This window comes from Gossypium hirsutum, chromosome D09, assembly GCF_007990345.1.
Source record: "Gossypium hirsutum isolate 1008001.06 chromosome D09, Gossypium_hirsutum_v2.1, whole genome shotgun sequence".
Lineage (NCBI taxonomy): Eukaryota > Viridiplantae > Streptophyta > Magnoliopsida > Malvales > Malvaceae > Gossypium > Gossypium hirsutum.
The window spans coordinates 7,727,480-7,753,531 of record NC_053445.1 but is presented as its reverse complement, the minus strand read 5'-3'; the positions used below and the strand labels follow the sequence as shown (position 1 = coordinate 7,753,531).

Genomic DNA, 26,052 nt, shown 5'->3' with positions numbered 1-26,052 from the left:
GGTGAACTGGGGTTGTTATAGCATTGATTTGTAGTTGGATCGTTGAAGTATTGAGGGTAAGTGAGTTTTTGTATAATCGTTGATGTTGTCTATTTGACTGCCGCTTTTCGATTATGATTAAATCTGTTCTAAATGCTAGTTGACGTTTTAGGGTGTTGGAGTGATCGTGGTGGCGTTAGCATTAAAAATGTTTTAGGTGTGTAATCACATCACTGAAAACGTTAGCCGGCAAAAATCCAAATAACAGGATTATCTATGCCACACGTACGTGGGACCGCTCATGTGGTAGGCCATGTAACCGAACACGGGCGTGTGATCGATGAGGCTGGCCATATGTGATTCATGAGCTGAGTTGAGTTGGGCCGTGTGGGCCTCATGAGCGCGTGGACCCACACAGGTGAACCACACATGCGTTTGGAATTTATTGGGCCAAGGCCATTTTGAGCCTTGTGGGACACATGAGCATGTGGGCCTACATGGCATGCAACATAGGCCTGTGGGCCCATTTTCACTGTTTGACTGCTAAGGTTGCACAGGTCGCCCAAGTCGAGTGTGAACCTACTGTAGGGTCGGTACGGTTACCTAGACCCCTAATTGACTGAAATGATCGAAAGATTGTTATATGCCTATATGAGATAGATATGTATGTCTGTATATTGAGCATGCTATATATATTATACTGATTATACATGATACCATAACATGACTGTATGATACATTGCATTGGGTTGGGGATTGATATTGATTAGAGGAAGTGTACTGAAAGGCTTCAAGCCTAACTTACTGGCAGCTCAGCTGCAACTACTGTCTAGTGCCGCATTCGGTACTATTTGGAGTGTAAGGTTAAGTCGGTTGATTATATCCCCACATGGAGTGTGGGGTTGGACGGAGATGAAGTGTAGAGGCTGGTTGGGTAGGATTTATAATTGCATAACTGTCACTGTTACTGTACTGTGATGGGCTAAGGCCCTAATGCTTACTGATACTGAAAGGGACTTAAGCCTAAACTGATACTGTTACCGAAAAGGGCTTAGGCCTAAACTGAGATTATCTGTTATTGGTTGTTTGTTTGCATGGGGATTACACACTGAGTTATTGTAAACTCACCCCTTCTATTTAATCTGTACAGATAATCCCCAGACATAGGTGGATCGGTGCGGCGAAGGATTCAGCAGTGGCCACACGACTTCTTTTTGCTATTTGATACTTATTTACGATTTTAAGTTTTATTTTGGGGTATTTTTCTATAATAATGGCCTCTATGGATTTTTACCTAAAATTTGGATTTTATACTATTTTCTGGTTATATCTGCTAGAAGTAGGTAAAACTCAGGTTTTCAAAAGAGATGAATGTTTTATCAAAATACCACACACACGCAAACTATTTTAAAAGCTTTTGCAAAGTATAGCGTTTTGGAAATGAATGATTTGAGAATTTATGAAAGATAATGATTAGTTCTAAACGAAAAATGATTTTAGCAATGATACGGATTTCAAATGCACTATCATGTGACATCGCCAGATTCAGCCATAACGTTCAAGCCGGATTTTGGGTGTTACATCATCGGCTCTATATTTCTTCTCCAATGTATCCTAGATGAATTCACTTGACTCATTTTTGACAAATAAGTCTAAGAGGTTGTTATCCATATCGCTTAACATGTGACCTCTTACCATTTTTTTGTCTTTTTCAATCTTGGCTTTTATAGCTATGACATCTGAGTCTTCAGGCATGGTGACAAAATCTTTAGGTTTCTCAATGACAGGTAAATTGAAAAAGACGTAGTCAACTTCAAGTTGTTCAAAGAAGATGACCATCCTTTGAGACCAGCGGCGGTAGTTAGTCTTGTTAAAAGGTTCGAGCTTGAAGAGATTAGGGGTGTATTTGTTGATCGAGGTAGACATGTTTAAACAATAGTAATTCGTTTCTAAATTGTTGAAAATACACTACTGCAAAATAAATTTGTTAGCATTGATTGGAAAAATAAACCAAGAATTAAGAAATCAAAATTTACTGCGTCATGTAAAAACCACTGCCTTAAAAATGAATTTTCACTGATCAGTGTAATCGTGTAGTGAACATTGTCCCCCAAGGTTAACACAGTGCTTTCAAATTTATACACCTGAATGAGGAAGATGGAACACAATTGCTATTGCTCTTATCAGGGAAATCACACTAGGATCAATTCTGAGAAAGTTTGGAAGGGTCACAGTCGGTCTCGCTTAAAACCCAAACTTCTAGACATAATTTCTTCTAATATGAAAAATGACAGAATTTTAGAAGGGAATTGAAAAAGAGGTGAGAAGGAGAAAATAGTTTTTGGATTGTTGTGTATTACTTTATGTGTGAAAAATGAGGAAAATAGCTCTCTATTTATACCAGTAACATATGGGTAAAATAGTAAATGTGCAGGGGCAAAAGAGCAAAAAATCGTAGGGTCAAGAATGGGAAAAAATAAAACTATTTTAAAGAAATTATTTTTTGGAAAATAATATAAGAGTTTTATTCAAAAAAGAAATACACGCAGTACGTGTCGAAAACATGTGTTAACATGAACACGAACCAAGCAGGTGATGGTGCGCATGTGTTAGGCCTATAGCTCAATTACTCAATGAGAGTAAGAAGTAAGGCTATAAATAATCCCTCTTAATAGCCTATACTTAACCAATGTAGGATATACCCACTTACCAACAATCATTTGCATTACTAACACAGGGCACCTCCCAAATTATTCTCTCCATCAATTAGAAAGAAAAAAAAAGAAAAAAGAACAAGTTTCCACAACTTAAATAGGAATAATTTATTCTCTCCATCAATTAGAAATAAAAGAAACAAAAGGGGAAAAAAACACAAATTTCCACAACTTAAATAAGAATAATACATCACATAAAATTAAGAGAGTAAATCATGAGAACCAAAAGTTAATGATGTATTTGTTTCAATTCAGGCTTCTACCATAGTGCAAAAATTAAGAGACAATTGGGTTTATTAATGTCTTAATTTAATCACATTTGTTATATAATTTATGTTATTAGGTGCAATTTTCCTCATAATATGAGTTCAAGCTCTTCAAGGGTAATTATTTTAATAGAATTTTAACTTTATGTATAATCTAAAAAAAATTCTAAACATATTTAAATATAAGTTTAGGACCATGAGTTATACCACCTAAGTACTAAATAAATTTTATGTTTTTTTTTTGTTAAATTAGACTTTATCAGAAAATAGATAAGAGTTGGATGTAGTTGATATTAAGTCAAAATTATAAAGATGAAGTGTAAATGTTTCTCAGTTTTTCTTTTTAAAATGAAAGTGAAGGTAATCTGATAGATTGTCCTTATGTAAGGTATGCTATTATTAATTGGATTAGTCATAATGTTGTTCATGTCACTTGATATGTAAAGATTTTTTTTCTAGGAGTACATATATTGTTTTCTTATCAACAACCAAATGGAGAAGCAGCAAAGTTTTGTAAGTTGATTAAATTAATGAAGAACTTTACAAGGGACCAAAACATTCAAAATTATATTTTTGTGTTTGACCATTTTAGTTGAAATGCTTAGGTGGTTTGATAGGACACTCTTTCACTTTGTTATTGGAGTTACTTAAAGACATGTTTCCTTTTCCAAGATCCCTTAGTCATGTAAAGAGTTAAAAAAGATTATTAAATATTCTGGCATGAAGTTTGAGAAAATCCATAGGTGTCCAATCAACTACATGCTTTATTAGGGTGATTGAAAAGAACAAGACTCTTGCCAAGTGTGTGGTAAATCAAGATGGTTTATTGGAAATAGACAAGACAACGTGTTTAAGGATGATGGCGAAGCACAAGAAAAAATTCAGCCATTGTTTTGTTGGAAAAAATTCAATTCAAAAATGATTTTTGTGCACAGTAGAAAATACTTGGCTAGTAACAGATTAGCCAGCTCATCCCACGTGTTGATCGAATCTACCAGTTACGAGTCTAACCACATAAAAGTATTGTCAATTAAAGAGAAAGGGAATAACTGAAGATGTATGGCATCATCGGATACCCCATTATACTTAAAGGTTTCACATAAGGTTAGGAATCGCTTAAAATATTGGTTACCATTGAATCATTTGGATCATCATCGGCTTTATCTCAAAGTTATTTGCATTAATCTCAGGATGATTAATGCTCCCTCGGACTGCCTTTAAGTTAGGCATGGCGTAGTCTCGCAACATGCGTTGCTCCATTTGTCTTTGGCGAAATAGGGGTGCACATTCCTTTACTCTCGGATTGTCGATTGAAGGATCGATAATCGATGGGTCTATCGTTGGAGGTTGGGATCCTCTCGAAAGTTGGCCCCTTCAAACATGTGCCAAGATTCTTTCCAGTTTTGGTTCGAATGGTACAACCTTATTACCAGCCCAAGTCATATACTACCCCCTGCAAACAAAAAGAACACCAACGAAACGACAAGTGGCTTTCAAATTAAATAATAAACAAATCAAAACAAAACACAATTCGTATATATAGACTTAGTTTTGGTTAATTATCTCCCTAAAAAGCATGCATCAATCACACAAAAGTCACTCAATCATGCACCGACTCCCCGGCAATGGTGCCAACAACTTGACCGCTTCCGCCATCGGCATGCAAACACCAGGGCGGAGAATCAACACTAAACAATCAAATATAATGCAATATCTGCAAGTGTGATAAGTCAATTGTAATATTTGTAATGTTTAATGGAACACCTAAGTATTCCAAGGATCGAACACAAAGAAGTCAGGGATTAAGTGATCTCTAAACAATTGGCAAGCAATTAAGGAGTCTAGCTAACTACTTACTAAGTGTCATATTACTGCGAGCCATAATGGAGGTTAAGTGTGCTAATTAATTATCTAACTATTAACAAGGACTAAATTGTAAAATAAGGAAAATTAACAAATTAACAAATCAATAAAAAAATAGTAGTTGGTTGACTTTCATGTTGTTAATTAACCTTCGGATTAGGGATTTAAATCACTTGCACTCCTAAATTGGTTTAATGTTACCTCTTGTTCTCAATTTTACCAAGTTACACAAATTAATTCGATTTATCTCTCAACCTCACCATACTAATCTGGGACTATCAAATTCATGCTCAATGAGATCTCCTCTCGGTCTCACTCATCTAAATTTTTCCTCTCGTCATTCCTAAGTTTTGAAGTCTATTCAATTTAGTCCAATTTTTTTTCATTTAGTCGTTGAACCAAAAATTAACCAAGGAACATTTTTATCAACCAACCACCTAGGATTTAACTACTCATATTCATTCCTAAACTAGCAATTATCCAACATTCAAGCAAAAGAAACATCAAAGTAAACACAAGAGAAAGTTGATAACAACTCCAGCTTTCTTGCAAAAACTTGAGGAAAACAACAATGGCAGCAATGGTGGTAAATAAAAGCACAATAGATGAGATTTTTATCAGATAAAAATAAAACAAAGTTGAGTTATATTAAAACTAAGGATTAAAGTGCAAAAACAAAGAAAGTTTAAGGTACTAAATAGCAATTAGCACCAAGCTACAAAAACTTAATTAACTAACTACTTAACAAAAAACCAGAAAAGTTCAAGTCTAAACCCTAAAAAGATAAAGAATGTAACTAAACCCTAAACTAAAAAAGATAATAAAAGTTGAAGAATGTGAAAGTATGTTTTTTTTTTCTCTTAGCCAAAAGATAGCTTTTCAGCTGATTACAACCTAATTTTTGTGACCAAAATGCCTTTCAGCGATACCCTTAAGTAATATTTTTGATTGGTGTTGAGCTTAGACAATGACTACCCCTAAGTAATATTTTGTCTCTGCTCGACAAGGGTATCGCGATACCCAAGCTCCGGTATCGCGATACCGATGATAGTCTTAACAAGGAGGTTATTGGGTGTCTCGGTATCGCGATACCCATGGCTGGTATTGTAATAACATTGAAAATGGTCTCAATTCTTCTCGTTTCAACATTGTCAAGGGGTATCACGACTTCCATGCTTCAATATCACAATACCCTTCTAGGTAATGTTTTCTTCACGTTCGGGCCACCATTGACTCCCTACAACACCCAATTGACTCATTAGGTTCCTTATGGCGCATTTGGCCACTCAGGTTTCAGTAATTGTATAAATCACACAAAATCACTTATTCAAGCGAAAAGTTAAAACTAAATAAAAGCACGAAAAAGACATCCAAATTTCTTGAGAATAAGCTCTTCAAGTGTAATGGAAAGCCTAATTTGACGTATCAAATTACGACAAATCAACTTGTAATGTATTAGTACCAAACCCAAATATCGATACTTACCTATCAAAAACTTCAGTATTGACTCAAAGACATTTAGATAAATTAAAACAAATTTGAAACTTTTTTTTTTACTTTGTTAATCTCAAAAGCTTTGAAAATGTTTGAACACTAAATGACTTGGTTAATAAAATTTATCTCAAATGTTGTTGGAAAATCAAAAGTAACAATGTTCTTAAACTAATAAGATTGATTCATCCAAGAAATTAAAGGTTACATTTGAAAGCAAAACTCACACTCACAAATGAATGGTTAAAGAGTAATTATTTACTTACTTTGAATGATTATTCACCTAAACAATTGAATTTTTTGTTAAAATTATTTACATGAAAACATATTTGTAAATGCTAGAACCTAGTTTCCCTTAGTGTTTTAGGATTAAATGATGGTTTTTGTCCCTTTAATCTGAGATTCAATTCTTATATTTTTAATATAGAAAATTTAGTCCAAATTGTTGACATTAAATTTTTTAACACCCAAATTGTTGGGTTTTGCAATTGGGGATTTCAATTTGATTAATCAATGTTGAGGTTATATTTAATTTTTTTACTACTTAAATGACATTGTTTTCGATATAATATTTACTTTTTTTCTGAAAACTTTATAATATTTTATATTTAATATTATAATTTATTAGAAATATTTTATAATTTAAAATTTTATTTTTTAAAAATTAATGTACAATGTTTAAAAATTAAAGATAATAAAGGTAAAATAAAATCTTAATTAAAAATTTACTTTTATCAAACAACCTAATTATATTTTGTATTTAATTTTAAATGATATACCAAACATATTTTATAATTTAAATTCAAAACTTAATTTTTTGACACCTAATTTTATTACTGCTAAATTTATATTAAAATTTTGTTTAGTAAATTAGTAAATATAAGTAATAAATATAATTATATTATTTAAGAAAAGTAAATATTGATTTTAAAAGATTATTTATTTTTTTATAATTTTAATTTGATTAATATAATATTTTATATTATATTGATGGTTTTGGATAAAAAATACATATGGTAATTTGAATATCTCATTTTATTTAAAAAATGATAATTTATTTTAATTTACTTTTTTGTTAAATTTTTTATATTAAATAAAAAAATTAAAATGATTATTAAACACATTTAAAATATTAAATATTAAAAATTTTTAATAGTTTATCAAACATAGCGTTAATTTTTTAATTTATCAAATAATAAATTAATTTAAAATATCAAAATTTTATACTAAACTAGACAAGTCGATAAGCATCAGTAGAGGTCAATATAGCCTAAAAAAAATCTAAATAATTAAAATAATCAAGACACATCAAAATTTTGATGAAAATGAAATTTATCTACTCAATACCAATTTAAAATTTAAAAAATACATATTAACTGTAGAGCTATCCATGGATTAGGTGGCTCACCCGACCCGATTGGCTCGGCCTAACTTGAGCAAAGATTTTGTCCCTCAATCAGGCTAGCCCGATTTAAATTAAATAAGTTTTTTTAATATTTCTTTTAAATTTAATTATAAGATAAATAAATATTAATATAAAATAATATATTTTTAGTAACATTTTTTCAGGGTAAACTGCAAAAGTTATCACTGAATTATTGCTTTTATTCTATTTTGGTCGCTAAACTTTTTTTTTTATTTAGTCACTAAACTTTTCAAAATCAAATATTTTGATCACTCTTTGGTTAGTTGTCGCTAGATGAGTCGCGAAACATTGATGCGAGCTTTTTAATTGGTCTAATAACAAATTTACCCCTCCAATATTTACGCATTCTATCAATTTGACCCTAAATATAAAATATTTAAGAAATTTCACCCTCAATGTTTACAAATTTTATCATTTTAGTTCGAATTCTAAAAAATTTAATAAATTTAACTCTCAAAATTTATAAAATTTTTAATTTAATTCTAATTCTAAAAAATTCAACAAATGCAACCCTTAACCGGAATGACAAGTTTTGTCAATCATTCAAATCAACTAAAGATATTATAAAAGTAATGAGATCAAATTATACTAAATTAAAGTACCTGACTAAAGCCCAAACTTAAACACAGTAAAAGGACCGAAATCATGATTTAATCTAAATAAAATTTAATTTAATTTAATTTAAATATATTTGAATTGATTTTCGATTTGCTCCGATTTGTTTTCCATTGTAGGGTAGGGAAAGAACTAAAGAAGATAAGACAAAAATGTAGAAAGCAAGGTTGAAGAAGTTGCAACGAAATTAACGGGAGAGTGATCAAAATATTTATTTTCAAAAAGTTCAGTAACATGACAATAATTTAATGACATTTTTTTTAGTTTACCGATATGGGCATTTGGGGCGGAACAGGCGGAGTCTAAGCATGGGCTTAAAAATTTTTAAATTTTTAATTCAACTTATGGGCAAGTATAATCAACTGGTACAAATACAAAAATTAATATTTTTAAAATCAAACTGGTCAAACTATTGACCCCAATTTGATCCGCTGATTCGATTCTAAAAAGTTATTGTTTTTAATATTATTTTTTTATATAAAAGCAAATTTAAGTACGAATCATCTCACTTTTAAAAATATATTTGTTCAAATCCACCAAAGATGGGCTTTAGGCCGTTTAAGGGTTAGAAAATTGGTTGGGACTTGGTAGTTATACGTTCTTTGTTAATATAAAAAATGGGACTAGAGAGGAAAATTATATTATTCAAGATCTGACTTTAAAATTAAAATCGGATACAACTATTGGATCCGAAGACTATTCAAAAACTTGTAATAAGAGAGCTACTTCATTTTGATATTTATATAGTTTTTAAATTTTAATTATACAAATTAAAAGTAATATTTTTACTTAGAAATGCAAAAAAGTTGAAACATAGCACAGAGACCATACATATCGAGTGAACCCAAAATCAACGACATTAATGTAAAAGAAATGTCATTCAAATCCAAATGAAAAATAACCAGGAACCCTAACCTAAGCAGTGAGAACAACGGCGCCACCAGCTTCCTTAATTTTCTTCTCAGCAGTTTTCGACACCAACTTAGCCTTGACGACGATCGGTTGGTTCTCGGGCAAAACACCTTTCCCGAGGACTTTAAAGTATCCGAACTGAGTCACGTCGATCATCGGAGCGGCATCCTTGTTGGCTTTGGTTTTCACCTCCTGCGGGACGAGAGACCAGAGCTTGTCGATGTTGACGATGGGGCAGTAGAACTTGTTGCGTAGCTTGTGGAAGTACCTCATACCCACTTTCCCGAAAAACCCAGGGTGGTACTTGTCGAACAGGATCCTGTGGTGGTGCATGCCTCCGGCATTTCCCCGACCTCTAGACATTTCAATGTGGAAGTAATAATAAATCAATGTGGAAGTACCTCTAGACATTTCATTTACGAATATAACCTTACTATTTTATAGAGTGATCATACCGTCGGTTCAATTTATATTTGCCAAAGTTTGAAACTTTGAATAAACTGACAATTATCTCGTTGGCAAAAAATAATAATAATAAATCATTGAAAAAAATCAAAATAACCAAATTGATTTTATTTTATTTTTTGAGATGATCATAAATCGAATTCACGTAATGTATTTAATCTAATTTTTTAAATTTGGGTTCAACTTCAGCCTTTCTGCCTTACTATTTTATAGAGTGAGTTCAATTTATATTTGCCAAAGTTTGAAACTTTGAATAAATTGACAATTATCTCGTTGGCAAAAAATAATCACAATTATTGTTAAACAGTTGAAAAAAATTGAAGTAACCAATTTTATTTTATTTTATTTTTTGAGGTGATCATAAATCGGGACGGGTTAAGTTTGAATCGGATTTATATAAGGTATTTAAACTAATTTTTTAAATTTGGGTTCAATTTCATCTGAAAAATGAATTTACTTTTTTGCTCAAACTCGACCAAAGGTAAATTTAGGTCTACCCATATTTGATTTTTTTAGATTAATTTTTATTTAAAAATATTTTTAAAAAAAATATAATACACTAAATGCACAAAAAAAGTTAAATTAAAAGATTTCTAACATATTAAACATACATTAAAAAGTATTTATATTAAAAACATTACCATAAATATAATAAATATCTTATTGTATTAAATATAATTTTTATTTTTTTATTTTTTGGGGCTATTTAGTTGGGTAAGTTTTTTTTTAGGTTTTGGATAACCGTTTAATTGTTATTGGGTTAGTGATTTAATATAAATATAATTATATAATTATTATTTAACATATATAATTAATATAATATTTTTATAACATAATATATTTGGGCAGGGTTTGGACCAAAAAATCTTACCCAAGGCCTGACCCATATAAAAAATGGGCATTAAATTTTATCCAAGCCCATTTTTGAGTCTCGTATTTTGTCTAAACCCTTTCATTTTTCGGGCAGGCTTTCGAGCCTAAGCAAGTGGCCGGACCCATGAGCAGGTCTAGCTCTGAATTTTTTTTCTTAAAAATTTGTAAAGAAAAAGAAAAAAAGTTGAAGAAGTTAATTAGGTTTAAATTTTTTAGTTTAGTTATATCGAATAATTAATTTTAAAATAGGTAAAAGTATTATAGAGGTTCCGATTTTAGAAATTAGATTACGTTTACTCTTTGATTTAACTTATATGATTAATTTATTTATTTTCTTTGAGTAAATAGGACAAAATACAATTTAACTCTTAATATAAAGGTCTTCACAGTACTTTTTAACTTTTAAAATATTAATTGTGGGTTGGATATTTGAGTTGTGTAATGAGTTAAATTAAATTTGAATGGGTTAGATTGTGTATGGCTGAGTTGAGTCTAAGTATTTCTCTAAGAAACCACCGAGCTAGAGCTTTAAGTGAGTTTTCTTTTCAATTTTTAATTAGATTAATAGTTAGAATGGTTAGATAAGCTTAGCCCAAATGTTGAATTATGAAATTGATGATATTTAATTAAATTGCCATGGTTGAGTTTTGGTTAAATTGAAGCTTGAAAGTGATGAATTAGTGGATGTTAAGCTTAGATTAAGGTAAGATTTTGTTGGATCCATAGTGAGCATTGTTGATTAAGCTTAAATTAAATCTAGGTCAAAAGGTTAGTTAAGTATTATTAGGGACCAAACCAATAAGAGAGGAAGCTATTGAAAGTAAAAGCTATTGATTGATAGGTTGAGGTCTCTAAAGAATAAATATGAAGTTAGATTTTGATTCGATCAAGTAAATATCGAGATACAAGCATTTCATATATAAAGATTAAAAAGGGAGTTAATTAATGTAAAAATGTACAAATATGCTTGGTTTTTTGTTATGCCTTGTTGAATATGATCTAATGTTATTTTCGTAAACGAATTAATGTATGTAGTTAACAACAAAGTCGGGCCGTCGAAGGACAAAGGCAAAACGGGTGACAATAGCAAAATCAGATTGTGCTAGCATAATTTGATTTCCTTACTTATAAATTTTAAGCAACTAGCTCATTAAAATATAGAATGGAACTATATTATCTTCGGTTGATATTGTTCATGAAAAGTTTGATTGATAATGGTTGAAATTAAAGTCTAATAGATGATATATATGTGTGTATGTGTGTGTGAATAAATACATAAACAAATTATAAAGAAGAATGATGAGTTATACTTATGCTTGTTCATGTAGTCAAATATGCTAACACGGGGTTTATGATAATTGACATATGGTAGGAATCATGTTACATATATATATGCTAAGTTAGTTGATTATGATTTAATTTGTTATATATACAAATAAGCTTATACTTATGACATGATTGAGATTGTGAAAGTATTTGGTGATGAATGCAAATAATGTTGTACTTCCAATATTTGAATTTTAGTAAGGTAACATTTGGTGCTTTGCTTCATGATTGGTAAGTAATACTTGTATTATGGTGATTGAATGCTAATATGGAGATGTGTGTTTAATGCTTGAAATATATGAGAAAGAGTGATAAGAAAATGAAAGAAATATTAGCATGTGAAAGTATGATAATGATACGCAAATGTCATGTAAATTAATGGTCTCAAATCAAGTCGGGTATAGTTGACATGTCATAAGGATTAGTTATACGGGGATTACTACGGTTTAACTAATGAGGCATGGAATGCATATTACTTTGGACATTCTGATGAGGTGCTGGGCATACATTACTTTGACTTATACCGATGAGGCGCAAGGTACATATTACTTCGAATTTACCAATGATGCAATGGATGCAATTTATATTAGTGTGATGGTAGGATGATCCGTGTATCTGTCTTGAGCCCGTGTTCGATTGGTAGGGGCCACAATCTATGTATTATGTAATTGATGATTCTACTTGATATGTGAAATGGATAACTTATACTTGATTTGATTAATTAAATGTAAATATTAGTATAATTAATGATAGCATGTAAAATATCATGCGAATTGGATATTACAAGCCTTGGGGGCCAATGATGCTCTGAAATGAGCTAAACTAACTCAATTTGGTGAAACTTAGATATGGAAATTGATTTGAAAATGTCATAATGTATGACCCGATTTTTGTCTGTGTCAGAAAAATTAGTTTCGAGATTGAATTTGTTAAGTCGAACCATCCGGTAAGTTAAACTAAGAAAATTTACAAGTCAAATACGAGAATTAGAAATGGAATTAACTAGTAATTAAATTAATTAAGTTGTTAAATAAATAATATGAGGACTAAATTAAAGAAGTTAACAAATGATGAAATAAATGAGAGACACTTGTGTAACAACTTAGCATGGACTTAAAATCAATTATGCCATAATTAAGTTAAGGTAAGTGGCTAAATATAATCATCACCATTCATTTCCACTGAAGATTATTCTTCGTAATCCACCATAGACTAATAGGTAAGCAAGCTTATTTTGGAGTAATGCTTGTAGATTTTCAACGCATTAAGATTGTTTCAACCAACCCATTAGTTGTTCTTTGATTAAGTTACCATTTATGACAACTTCGAGAAATTGAGTTGGAATTTATGAATATTAGTTATTGAAATTGGATTATAACATCAAAGGTAAAAATAATTTTTTTAGCTCTCCAAATTTATAATTTTTTGTCAATATAGTCCTTACTTTTTTTTTTCTTAAAGTATCTACTGGAGCGAGTCTAGTAATTAATCCTTCATATTTTGTAGACCCAGGATGAGGATCGAACCCTCAACCATTGGTTAAGGTAGGAGAGACCCTTGCCATTTCACTTAACTCCGTGGTTAATATAGTCCTTACTCTTTAAACGTACATAAAAAATTTAAAAAAATATTTTTTATATTTTAAATAAAATATAAAAATATTTTTTTAAAAATAAAAATAATTATGAAAAATATAAAAACTCTTTAAAATTCAAAAAATAAAAATGATTTTAAAAATATAAAATAAAATTTCAAAATTCAATGTTATCTAAACCAGCCAGTTGGTTCAAGAACCAGTTGAGGTATCAATTCGGTGAAAGGTAAAAAAATCGGGTGACCTGTGAATTGGTGCAAATTGGTTGAACCAAGCTAAAAAGTTGGTTGAACCGATTTCAAACTGGTTTGATTAATTGGTTCCCAGAACGACTGATCCGATTGGATCAAAACAAATAAATTATTAAAAATAAAAATATTAAAAAAATTATTAATATCAATTCAATTACTATTGATTTTTAGCCTAATTCTACCGGTGCATACCAATTTGCGGGTCAATCGATTTTTATATTTTTTAAATTTTTTTAGTCTTTAACATGTATAGTTTATTGTCAATTTGATCCATACCGAGTACATATATTTTTTTTAAAAAATTAATTCTTTTCCTTATTGTATAAAAATATGAAAAAAAATTCAAATTCAAATTCAAATTATAATTTTTTTAAAAAAATTGAAAAAAAATAACACTTTAAAATTCAAAATAAAAATAATTTTTTTAAACTATAAAAAAAATTCTAAAATTTACTTTTATGCAAAACTAATTGGATCAAGAACTAATGGGGTATTGGTCTAGTGAGAGATAAAGAATTGTTTGACTTATGAATTGGTATGGTCTGGTTAAACCAGGCTAAAAAACTAGTAGAACTAGAAATTGAACCTATTTTATAACTTTGATTTTTTTTAAACAATTTATTTGATTTGAACCAATCGTGTTGGCCGTTTTGAGAATCAATTGGTTGGACTAGTTCGAAAATAGTTCAATTGTTCGTTCAACCAATTTTTAACTTGGTTCAATCAATCTGTACCGGTTCACAAGTCAACCTGTTTTTACCTCTCGTCGGATTGATACCCCAACTGATTCCTGATCCGACTGGTTGGTCAGATGCAGTTTAGATAACATTGAATTTTGGAATATATTTAAAATCATTTTTATTTTTTCCATAATTTTTTTTTATTTTTTGAAAAAAGTTTTAAATTTTTCTTATTTTTGTGCTTTTATTTAAAATAAGAAAAAATATTTTTTAAAAATTTTATGTATTTTTAAAGGGTAAGGACCGAATTGACAAAAAATATAAATATTGAGAGCTAAAAAAATTATTTTACCTTTGGTACCGTTAATTTTAACGAAAAATTAAATGGAGAGATTAGTATTTTTTAATAAAAAATACAAAGATTTAATGTCTCAAAATTAAAGTATAGGGAGTAAATTTTAAATTTTAAATTTTGAGAGAGTACAAGAGTATAGAATTAAAGTATACGGGGCAAACTAATAACAAAAGAAAGTACAAGGTCGAAACTGATAAAAATAGTATAGGTACCGAAGTGATAATTTAGCTATAATACAAGGGTGAAAAGAGGTGTTAAGCCAAAAATATATATTCAGTTTGAATTTTAGAAAATTTTCCTCTTTTATGAGCGAGCCGCATGGACGGCGATGGATACTCCAAAATGCCCATACAAAGTTCCCCCTCTTTATTATCTATCTTCGGCCGAAAGAGGTGAAAGAACAACATAAAATTCCTTTATTTCTTTTCACTTTGTTCCTTCTTCTTTGGCCTTCACAATACCAAATCCAATTTGGGCATCTTTAATTCCCATGTTCTTTCTAGGGTTTTGAATTTCCCCCCTCCCTGGGTATCCCTAATTATCCATCAAGTTCCAATTTTCATTGTCTGGGTACTCTTAGATCTCCCCTTTTTAAAATTTTGGTATCCTTTTTTGTTATCGTAAAAAAAAAAAAAAAAGGTTTTCAATGTCACAAGGTTTCTCAATTGAGCTTTACTTCGATCCAGCACTTGAGAACCAGGTCTTAAAAGCTTGGAATGTTTTGGCTCGTCGTCAAATCAGCACTCAGTTAATTGAAATCGAATCAAGGCCTCACATTACTCTCTTTTCAAGCCCTTTTCTCGATCCTGCAAAGCTTGAATCCTTTATAAAGTCCTTTGCTTCAAAGCAAGAACCTTTACCTCTTTCTTTTTCTTCAATTGGGGCTTTCCCAAATGAAAACAATGTTCTCTTCCTTTCACCAGCTCCAACAATGTCGCTCCTACAATTCCAGGCTCAGGTATGTGAGGCAATTAAAAAAGAAGGGATTGAAATTGGGGAAGAGTTTAAAGCTGATGCTTGGATCCCTTATTGTCCCGTAGCTCAAGAAGTGCCTAAAACAAGAATGGCTGAGGCTTTTTGTGTGTTGAGAGAGTTGAAATTGCCTGTTTCTGGGTATGCAATGGATATTGGATTAGTGGAGTTTTCACCTGTTCGTGAACATTTCTCATTTGGACTTGGGAATACCATAGACACATAGAGATTTGGAAGGTCCATTATTACAGTGTTAGTCTTTGCTTTTTCTGTTCATTCTGCTTACTTGATGTGTTGCTAACATAGATTCTATAATTAGTAATGAATGTTGGATTCTTAGTTGCAAAGTTTACTTGTTTATCATATCTTGTTTTATTGCTTGCATTTTTTTGTACAAAAGTATGTTTTGATGCGATAACAAATGGATTGGCTTAACTCAAACCTTTTATTTATCTTTTATCCTAGTCTTCTACATAACATGAATGGTGGAAATTGTAAAGGATCCCAATGAATAAATGAGTGCAAAATTAGAGCTAGTTAAATTGCATTTTGCTTTCTCTACTAAAAAATGGATAAATTAGTGGATTTACATTAGATCAAGAGCATATTGATCTTTTCTTTAAAAAATTTTAAAACTGATGTGGCTAATAGAATAATCAGATAATAACATACGATATGCTACTTGTACTTGATGTATATGGACAAGTTTTTAATAGTAAAAATGAATTGAAGTTTTAATAGAAGGACTAGTTTGTTCTTTGATGTAACATACAGTGCTTATTTTTTTCGTATATAAGTCAAAATACAATTTGACTTCTAGTATTGAGATTTGACAGAATAATCAAACAATAACATATAGCATGCCACGTGTACCTTATAGTGATGTATAGGGACAAGATTTTAATAGTAAAAATGAATGGAATTTTTAATAGAAGGACCAATTTGTTCCTTAATCTAACATATAGAGATTAATTTTTTCATTTTTTAGTATATGGGTCAAAATGCAATCTGAGTTCTAGTAATGGGGTTTACATGATACTTTTACCAGTAAATGTGCTTTTAGTTATTGTTGCATCTAAACTTCTTGTATGTTTGTCTGAGTTCTAACATTGATGATGATTTGTTCTACCATGATATGAATGACTAGAGAAATGTTGGATGAGGAGAAATGTATTTGTTTGGTTGAAATCTTTTTTCAATATGCCATCTTGGTTTGCATGTTAGAAAACATGTTATTGGCATGTGCATACATATATTTACAAATACTGAGTTCACCATTTTGGATTGGCAACTCATAGGAAAGCCAAATCCTGCTGGTTGATAGCAATATGGTTAAGCCTATAAGGCAGTAATGGCATCAACAGCCCAAGTTTCTTAAAGATTGGTTCTGTATCTGTAATTGTATGCAACGTATATGTTCGATACCTATTGTTAACTTTTGTCTTAGTAAATGAGCTTTTTGTTGTTGCTGTCGCATCTAATGTCTTGTATGTTTGTCTAACATTGATGAGTATATGTTCTACCATTCCATAAAAGGCCAGAAAAATATTGGATGGGAAGAAAATATATCGGATTGGTTCAAATATTTTATCAATCTCCTATCTTTGTTTGCATGGTAGAAACATGTTATTGGCATACATACATACACACATTTATAAAAATACATAGATTTAGGTCACTATTTTTTATATGTTGACATTTTGCCTTTCCCTCACTTAATGGCAACTCATAAAAAGCCAAATCCTGCTGGTTCTTAACAATGTAGTTAACAGCAGGTGAGCCACTGGTGTACCAGAAGTGCCATCAACAGGCCAAATTTCATAAAGATTGATTCCCGAGTACATGGACATTCTTTTCTATTGGAATCAAAGGGTAAAAATATTATGGAGGCCTTTGTACTTGGAGTAAGATTGCATTTTGTCTCTTTCTAAAAAAATAGGTAAATTAGTCTCTGTATGTTAGATTGAAAAGCAAATTGATCTGTTTGTTAAAGATTTGATCCATTTCTACCATTACAAATGGGTCCTTATGTGTTAGCATGAGGTAGGTTCACATGTCACATGTCACTGTTTGGTTATTCTATTAGCTATGTTAGTTTTTGATAATACAAATAGATAAAATTTTTAATAAAAAAAGACCAATTTGCTTTTTGATTTAACATAAGAGACTAATTTACTCAATTTTTTAATAGAAGAGTTAAAATGTAATTTAACTCCCTGTACTGAACTTTCGTGGTACCTGTACCAAATCAAAGTACAATTTATTCTCTTTGATCCCTTGAGCTATGTTATCCAAACTTTTTCTAAATTATCCGTACGCGATGCATGTGTTTGACACATTCCAACATGAGTATGGAGGAGGTACAAATACGATCCTTTAAATATGAAAATTTTTGGAAAATATGAGCACGCTCGTAATGATACTCATCCCAAGTCTGGGTAATATAGCCCTTGAGCTCCAATCCTGAAATCTTCATAGAATTATGTTTGCTTACTGTTACTACGAAATAGGGCAATCCATCAATCTTCTAGCAAGTTGTGCTTGTTCAGACAATATGCAAGCAGCCATCACAAGAGGCCAACATAAGGACATGGTTCTAGACCCTTGTAATCAGACAAAGATACATGAACCCAGGCTTGATGTCCCTGTTAGTCACAACATCAAAAGAAAATACCAGAAACTACTCATTCAATAGGAGGCATAAATGAGATCATAATCCCTGTAGATTGAGACTTGCAATGAGACATTCTTAGTAAGATGCCAATAAAATCACCCGGATGGAGAAATGGTCAGTTCTATAGACAAAAAACTTGGGGTTTTCCTTCAGAATCTTGATGTTTGACTTGTCTATAATAGTTCGATATCGTGTTTTTCTTTTTGGTGCCATTGTTTCATTCTGTTTCTGCTACGTCTTGTTGATGTCAGGTGGTGACGAGCTGAGTAGGCAGTGGATATGACACAGGTAAATTCTATCAAAGGGGACCGGAGAGGTTTCTTCAGAAGTCGGTAAAAAATCAGAAAAGTAAGCTAGTAAAAAAGGAAATTGACAGTTTTTTCTTTTGTTTTCAGTTGAGTTATCTCTGAATAACCTGAACTGAAACTATTAATGCATGTTTATGGCTTGTTGTAAAGAGTTTTAGATTCACAAGTGAGAGCCATACATGAGTCCATTGTTCTTCCAGGTACTTGGGCCTAACTCATCTCTGTCCCATTATTGGTATAATTCTTTTGTAACTGATGCCTGGGGTTTCAGTGGCATAAACTGAACTTCTCATTATTGGTATAGTTCTCATTTACCTCTCCATTAATATAATACTGATTTTAATTAATATTTTTATTTTAATATATTTTATATATATATAATATAAGTATATTTTTATGAGAAAATATTTGGTACACTGCCAGTGAAATTTTTATACTCCACAAGCAGGGTCAAGGAATTGACAAGTATCTTGTAAAGGTATAGTAAATTATTAAAATATATATTTAAAAAAGAGAGACACATGTCAATTTTTTAAGGCTGCTTATGAAATAAAAAAACAAGAACACTGTCAGTGTAACAAATACTCAACCTTCTTTCATACATCTAATTTTTAATATAAATATATTTTTCAATTATAATCTAACATAAATATAAATATATTTTATTATTTAATTTAAATATAATCAATTTTTTTATTCTCATCTCATCATTATATTTATGTTTAAATCTAAACACACACTTCACCCCTACTAATAATCTCACCTCAATAGTAATTAATCCCATCACCTAAGTGATTGAAATTCAGCTTTTTACAACTAATGGGAAATTCTATTGATGAAATGCTCAATAATTGTAGCAAGTGCTGGCCCCATTTCCCTTTCCAGGGAAGATTACAAACTAGGGATTGATTCAATAAAATAAATTCTGAACAGGGCTGAAAGTAGCATCAAAATCAGATAACTTGATATATTAGGTAAGTTAGTGATAGTTTTTCAGTGGCATATGAGTGTTAACAAGTAAAACCCGAAATTTAATTTAGTTAATTCATTCAATTGCACACTTAAATATAGCATCTAAACTTCATCCTCATTGATAAAATTGCAAACATCAAAATGTGCAGCTGGGATCAGGAATCTTTTTAAGCTGTTTACACAGTTTGGAATTTCAATCCATTTATTGAACAAAAATGCAGGGCCTTTAGGACAAGATCCACTATAATGGGTTAAGCACCTGTTTCAGAGGTCATGTTATAGCTACCTGACACTAAACATCCCCTGCTTAAGTTTAAACCTCATGTGAATTTCAACATGAAATACTACTTCAGATAAAATGAAAAGTCTAGGTAAACAACGATGCAAGTCAAAAGACACAGTAAGGTTGCTAGTCTTCTGCAATTTGCAGAGATATATATATATTCGAACCACATTTTTTGTAGTTAAGCAGGCCATGGGGGGGGGCAGCCATTGGTTCAATCATGATGAACCATTTGCATTAAGAAATGGGACATCTCACCAAACTAGCTAGAATCTCGACAAAATTGTTGAGCCACTCTCACATTCTGTTCTTATCTTAACCATCTCCTCCCCATTCCTCTATCATCCAACTCCAACCTTTTTCGACATACTCGTATTCAAATATGTGTCAAAAATATATATTTTAAATAAAAATAATTAAGAGGTGGAACAGCATAACATGCAAGTATTGTCAGCTTACGTGGATGATAAAGGCTTGCAGTAAAAGTATATTTCTTGCGGCTATTCAATGTTTTTATCAATTGAACAATAAAGACAAGAAATATATAAAAAGGGGTTGTGTTTGGATAAGGACACAGATATATATATATGCTGGGGTTTAGTTTACTTCCATAATTCAACTCAGTGATGGACAATCAGCAAATGTTCTTTGTCGGCAGCTGGTGATACAGATGTTAAATACCTCCTCTCTTTGTTTGCAATTCCAACACTGGAAAAAAAATTTGTTGGTCCTCCATTTTTAACCATTTGTAGAGCTTTTGGATCGTTTTTAATATCACCTTTTGGTTAATTAGTTAGGTTTCCATTTTTGGTCATGCCGCATTGTAAAAATCGAATCAATTTATAAACTACAAATGGTTTGATTTGGTAATTCCATCGTTAATTTAAATATCGCTAAAACAACATAATGACTTATTTGATACCTCAATTTAACTAAAAAAAAATTATTTTAGTAATTTTTTTAGTCTTTAAACCTGTGATGCTTATCAAAACATCCCAAAACAGATGAAAAAGTTGTCATTTGTTAACTTTGTTGATGTGTCATGGCAGCCTACATATATGTCTCGTCTTCCTTCTAATTTGGAGTGATTTGACAATCAACGGAAGTTTGAGAGTTAAAAGAAGTGAAACATTAAATTGAGTGCTAAAATGATTTTTTTCTGGCCAAATATTTTTGGAAAAATCGAAAATTAAAAGTTGAGTTCAATTATTTGAAAGGTGCCCCATGACTGAAGATGGAACTCATTGAAGATGCAAATAAATACATGCATAAACTATAATGATCCTATATCCTATGATTTCAGTTGTTGTTTTGCAAAGACAGAAAAGATCACATCTTGATTTTGCTTACTGTTGAGAAGAGTATCTAAATTTAGCACTATCTGAACACTTGAATGATTTGATGCTTTCTGCAAACTCTTTTGTTTTTCGTATTAATATCTAACATTTACACTCAAATCCGATAATATATGTAAAAATTTAGATCTAAAAAAACTCATCTTACTGACATGGAATGATAGAAATATTATTTCTTCAAATACATTGTAAGATATATGTATGTATATAAAATCAATAATTCAGGTTTTTAAAAGTTGATATTATAGTAAATTGCAGGGTACAGCGATGGCCAGCGTAGCTAATCACATGGGATTAATAGCAGGGGACAGCCATTCTCACATGTGACACCATGCCAATTTGCCAAATAACCCCCCAAAGAGCCTCCACTTTTCCCAAATTTTTTAAATTTGAATTTAAAAAAAATTAAAATATCTTCTAGCTCTAGCCATGTTCTTATGCTTGCTTGTTAGCTACTTGTGGGCTTCCATGGATGAGTCTTTTTGAGTAGCAAATGCATGGTTGCTAGGACACACTATCACCATATCACATACCCCATTTGGTTTTTTCTTTTTAATCCCTATAGATTTTAGTGAAAATGATAAATTTATCTAGAAAATATATGATTAACTGATACCAACACTATTAAGAGAGTGATTCTTTGAACGATAATATTTATATTGGAATTTGGCAAAAAGTATCATGGAGATCCTTATAATAGAAGTCGAATTTCATTTACCCCTACTTAAAAAAATGAGCAAATTGATTCTTTTATTAAAATTTTCATCCATTATTAAAAACTGATCTTTGTACGTCAACATAAGGAACAATGCCAAGCCACATGTAATTGTCTGATTATTTCATCAGTCACGCTAGTTTTTAACAGTAAAAATAAATAAAAATTAAAAAAAAAACTAATTTATTATTTGATCTAACAAATAGAGACAAATTTACCTATTCTTTTAAGTAAATAGAATAAAATACAGTTTAACTTCTAATATAATAATTTCTAATATACTTTCACCACTAAAATTCCATTTCAGTCACCTCAAACTTTGAGTTATTAAGTGGAAACCTAAATTTAGTAAGTTGGTTAAATTTTACAAGGTTGGGGGGGGGGGGGTTAAATTCCAACTGTAAATAACTAACAAAAACAGGAAAATAGGGGAAGAATAGATAAAATGAAGAATGATATATATCCTGAAGTCCCACAAAAGGGGTTGTATTAGTTAGGCTCACATGGGGGAAACCTATACTTTTAACTTCTTTTGACCCCACACCACTTAATGCTGTCCCTTTTATGACACTGACTTCCTCTTTTGTTTATTTTATTTTTTGAAATTCCAAAAACTAATAATAATTTTATTTTGAGTGCTCTAGCAGTAAAAGTGTTCCTTGATTGTGTCATTTTAAAAAAAAAATTGTTGTTGTTTTTTTGAAAAAGAATTAAAATAAGGTTTGGTTTGAATAAATTTAGTAAATAGTATCAATGAAGGCATATAATTATTCTTATAAAATTATTAATAATTTAATTTTTTTATTAATTAATAATTCAAGTTAGGTTAATTTGAATTCAAAATAAAAATAAAATTTTCCTAGGCTTGACTCATGTGGGGAAAGCTTATTTGCTCCCCTCCTTGAATAAGTTTATGTTTTTTTTATTTTTTTAAAAAGTTATTATATTTATATTAATATTAAAAGAATAAATTTAGTTGTCGATTGAGTTTTAGCTCGACTAACATGAATATTATTGTCAATACGAGAGGACGTAAGTTTGAGTGTACTGAAACGTATTATTCTCCTATTTATGGACTGGGAAGAGGCTATGGGTAATTCTAAATATAGTGTCAAAAATAATAGATATGATCAAAGCCTATAATGCGATTGTTCAAAAAAAAAAAATAGGTTTAGTTATGCATTATTTGTTGAAAATGAAAATTAAATTTCAAATTAAGTGTTGAGTATAAATATATGTTTTTTTATAAATATAAATATTAAGTTTTGGAAATATTCATTTTATATTTTTACTATTAACTTTTATTAGTTTTTATTTTCAATTATTTTGATATAATGAATTTACTTACAAATTCAAAAACAAAGTTTTTAAATGATTTAATCTTTTTACAAAAGTTTTTTAGAATCCTCCAAGTATTTTAAAAAGTTTCTAAATCACATTTTTTAAGGTTCCCAATCATGTTTCGATACACAAGCATGTCTATCTTGAGACAGACCAACATTGAAGTTAAAAATGCTTCAAAAGAACATTCTCTCACGGCAAAAGTCATTTTTTCTCAAGACCAGTTAATTGAAGCTAAGGTAAGCTATAGAGAAACTTTGTCACAAGACAACCAGACATCAAAGCTAAGGTTTACTTCAAGAGAACCTTATCTTAAGATATTCAATAAATCATCTCGAAACATAAAAGATATTGTTTCAAGACCAAATAATTGAGGTTAGTTTAGTTTGAATTGAAGTTAATTTCCTACGCTTGGTTCATGTGGGCAAGCTTAATTTTTCCCTCCTTCAATAAGTTTACGTTTAAAGATATTTTAAAAGTTATTATATTTATATTTTATTTTTAATATAAACAAAACATGTGTTTGAAATTTTTTTTAAACGGATTAGAATATCTTTTATTTTCTATCATATTGTAAAATGTATATTTAAAAATAATTATTATATTTAATTTATAATTATTAATTAAAAATTAAAATAAAATAGAAGTTGTGATAATTATACATTTAAAAATAATTATAATTCTAAGCATCATAATTAGAGTTAATTAGTTATTATTTTGAATAATGTTACATTGCATTAATTACATAAAGTAAAATTTTATTGTATGTTGAATATGTTAAAAATACTTTAATTATTATGAGAATTTTCTATTATAATATTTGAATTCATAAGTTAATATATTTTAATTATATTAAATAAGAAATATTAATTTACGTTAATTACTGTATTTAAAAATATTAATTTAAATAAACTAATTTAATACTAAATGCATAAAATCACATGCAATACATGTGATACTAAAAGGTAGTTAATATTAAAAGAATATGTTAAGTTACGAATTCTTTGTTAAACTAAAAATTAAGTGTTGAATTTTTAATGTTAAATTTGATAAGTGTTGAAATTGAATTATACAAATTGTTTAGTCGAAAATTAAGCGCGGAATATAACTATATATTTTTATTAAATGTAAATGTTAAATTTTGGAAATTTTATCTTTAATTTGAATATAAAAAATATCTAGTACAAGTTAAAGTGTTGAATATAAAATATCATAAAATTTTAAAAAATAAATATTTTTAACAATATCCCAACTAATAATATAAATATTTAATTTAAATAATCACATTGGGTTTGCAATGTAATAGAAAAAAAATTATAAATTCATAGAATGTATTTTCATTGCGTTTGGTTTGCAATGATTCATCTAATTAATGGTGGGAAAATAATTTTACTACGTAGTTGTAAAGTTAAATTTTATTTTTAGACATAACTATTTTTCTTTCTTATTTACTTTTTAAAACTTTTTGGTGATAAAAACCAGTAATATTACATCAGATTAAATAGATCAAAAGTGCCTCTCGCTCTGTCTTGTTGAAAAATTTCTGAGACTTCGTTAGGATTAGTATCAAAGATTTGTAAGCTTGATTTCCACGTAAGACCCAACTTTGTCAAACGATATACAATTATATTATATTCCCTAGTTATATGTCTCAACCACCATTGTCCTTCAGTTCTCAAAAGTTGTCGTACCCTTCTAAGCATAATGCCTAAATCTTCCATCCTATTAACAATCAGGGCTAGGATCACTTCTGTACTGTCAAATTGAATTGTGGCTTGTTTGTATCCTCTACTAAGCAGAATGAGTATCCTATCGTAAATGCCCCAAAGTTTAACTTCAAAAGGCATGCATCGACCCAAGTGTCGGTTGAATCCCAAAATTCAATTTCCTTACTAATCCCGAGCCACACCATCGGTAAACGTATTCCCGGTTGGAGTAGTCATAACCCCGTCCATGAATAAATGAATTAGCAATTTTTCAGAGATCAGTTGATGGCCCAAAATATGATAACTATTCTGAAGGTCCCTTTGAGTTGATTCATATTGTTGAGCCCAACTGAAGGAGACTTTAATAACCTCAGATGCAGTCAAAGTGACATTCTGGAAAATGAATAAATTCCTATTTTTCCAAATGAGCCAAGTGATTAATCCAAAAGACTCAACCAAATAGTGCCACGTCCCTGCAATCTCATATGACAATAAATGTTAGAAGAAAACCAAGATTGAAAGGATTTAAAGAAAAACCTGTGTCGTTGGGCAAATGGAAGCACTTGCATCCATACTTCCTTAGCTGCTAGACAATCTCGAAGCACGTAAATGATATCTTCTGTGTCATGCCCACAAAGTAGACAAGAGCTGCTATTTACAAGCCCTCGACGAGTTCGTTCTGAGTTGGTAAGGATTCTTTGCTTTGAAGCTAACCAGAGGATGCCTACTTTAAAGACCAGAAAGTACTTCAAACAGAGAAGGTACCTGATGTCGTTCATGCTGCCATCATATTTGATTCCAATTTTCTTTCAAAGAAACTTTTAGTAGATTTGGATATTCCTTTAAATGATACCATAATAAGACCTTAAGATCAAACCAAAATTATTTTTTTTTCATATAAAAATTTACTTAATTT

The 26,052-nt window shown here is 30.2% G+C and overlaps 2 protein-coding genes across 10 annotated transcripts; one reads left to right on the top strand and one right to left on the bottom strand.

Annotated features, from left to right (window-relative positions):
* Positions 1-9,073: 9,073 nt before the first annotated feature.
* LOC107893020 (60S ribosomal protein L27a-2) lies at positions 9,074-9,670 on the bottom strand. The gene has a single exon (XM_016818007.2). It carries the CDS (start codon positions 9,627-9,629, stop codon positions 9,270-9,272), a length of 360 nt encoding a protein of 119 aa, XP_016673496.1. The 5' UTR covers positions 9,630-9,670; the 3' UTR covers positions 9,074-9,269.
* A 5,434-nt stretch (positions 9,671-15,104) lies between these two features.
* LOC107892304 (uncharacterized) lies at positions 15,105-19,124 on the top strand. 9 transcript variants are annotated; one of them, XR_005918503.1, is made up of 3 exons: positions 15,105-16,034; positions 17,555-18,570; positions 18,708-19,124. XR_005918503.1 is itself a non-coding variant. In XM_016817342.2 (2 exons), the coding sequence occupies exon 1, from the start codon at positions 15,457-15,459 to the stop codon at positions 16,006-16,008; it is 552 nt and encodes a 183-aa protein (XP_016672831.1). In that variant the 5' UTR covers positions 15,110-15,456; the 3' UTR covers positions 16,009-16,019; positions 18,708-19,106. The 9 variants fall into 9 exon arrangements, 6 of the variants coding, with proteins under 6 accessions (XP_016672831.1, XP_016672825.1, XP_016672830.1 ...); XR_005918502.1 differs by having other exon boundaries at positions 15,110-16,019; positions 17,555-17,654; positions 18,708-19,106; XR_005918501.1 differs by having other exon boundaries at positions 15,110-16,034; positions 17,555-17,654; positions 18,708-19,106.
* Positions 19,125-26,052: the final 6,928 nt, after the last annotated feature.

Bases quoted from the DNA above. Each gene is read 5' to 3' on its own strand.
- LOC107893020 (XM_016818007.2), bottom strand. From the start codon at position 9,629: ATGTCTAGAGGTCGGGGAAATGCCGGAGGCATGCACCACCACAGGATC.
- LOC107892304 (XM_016817342.2), top strand. From the start codon at position 15,457: ATGTCACAAGGTTTCTCAATTGAGCTTTACTTCGATCCAGCACTTGAG.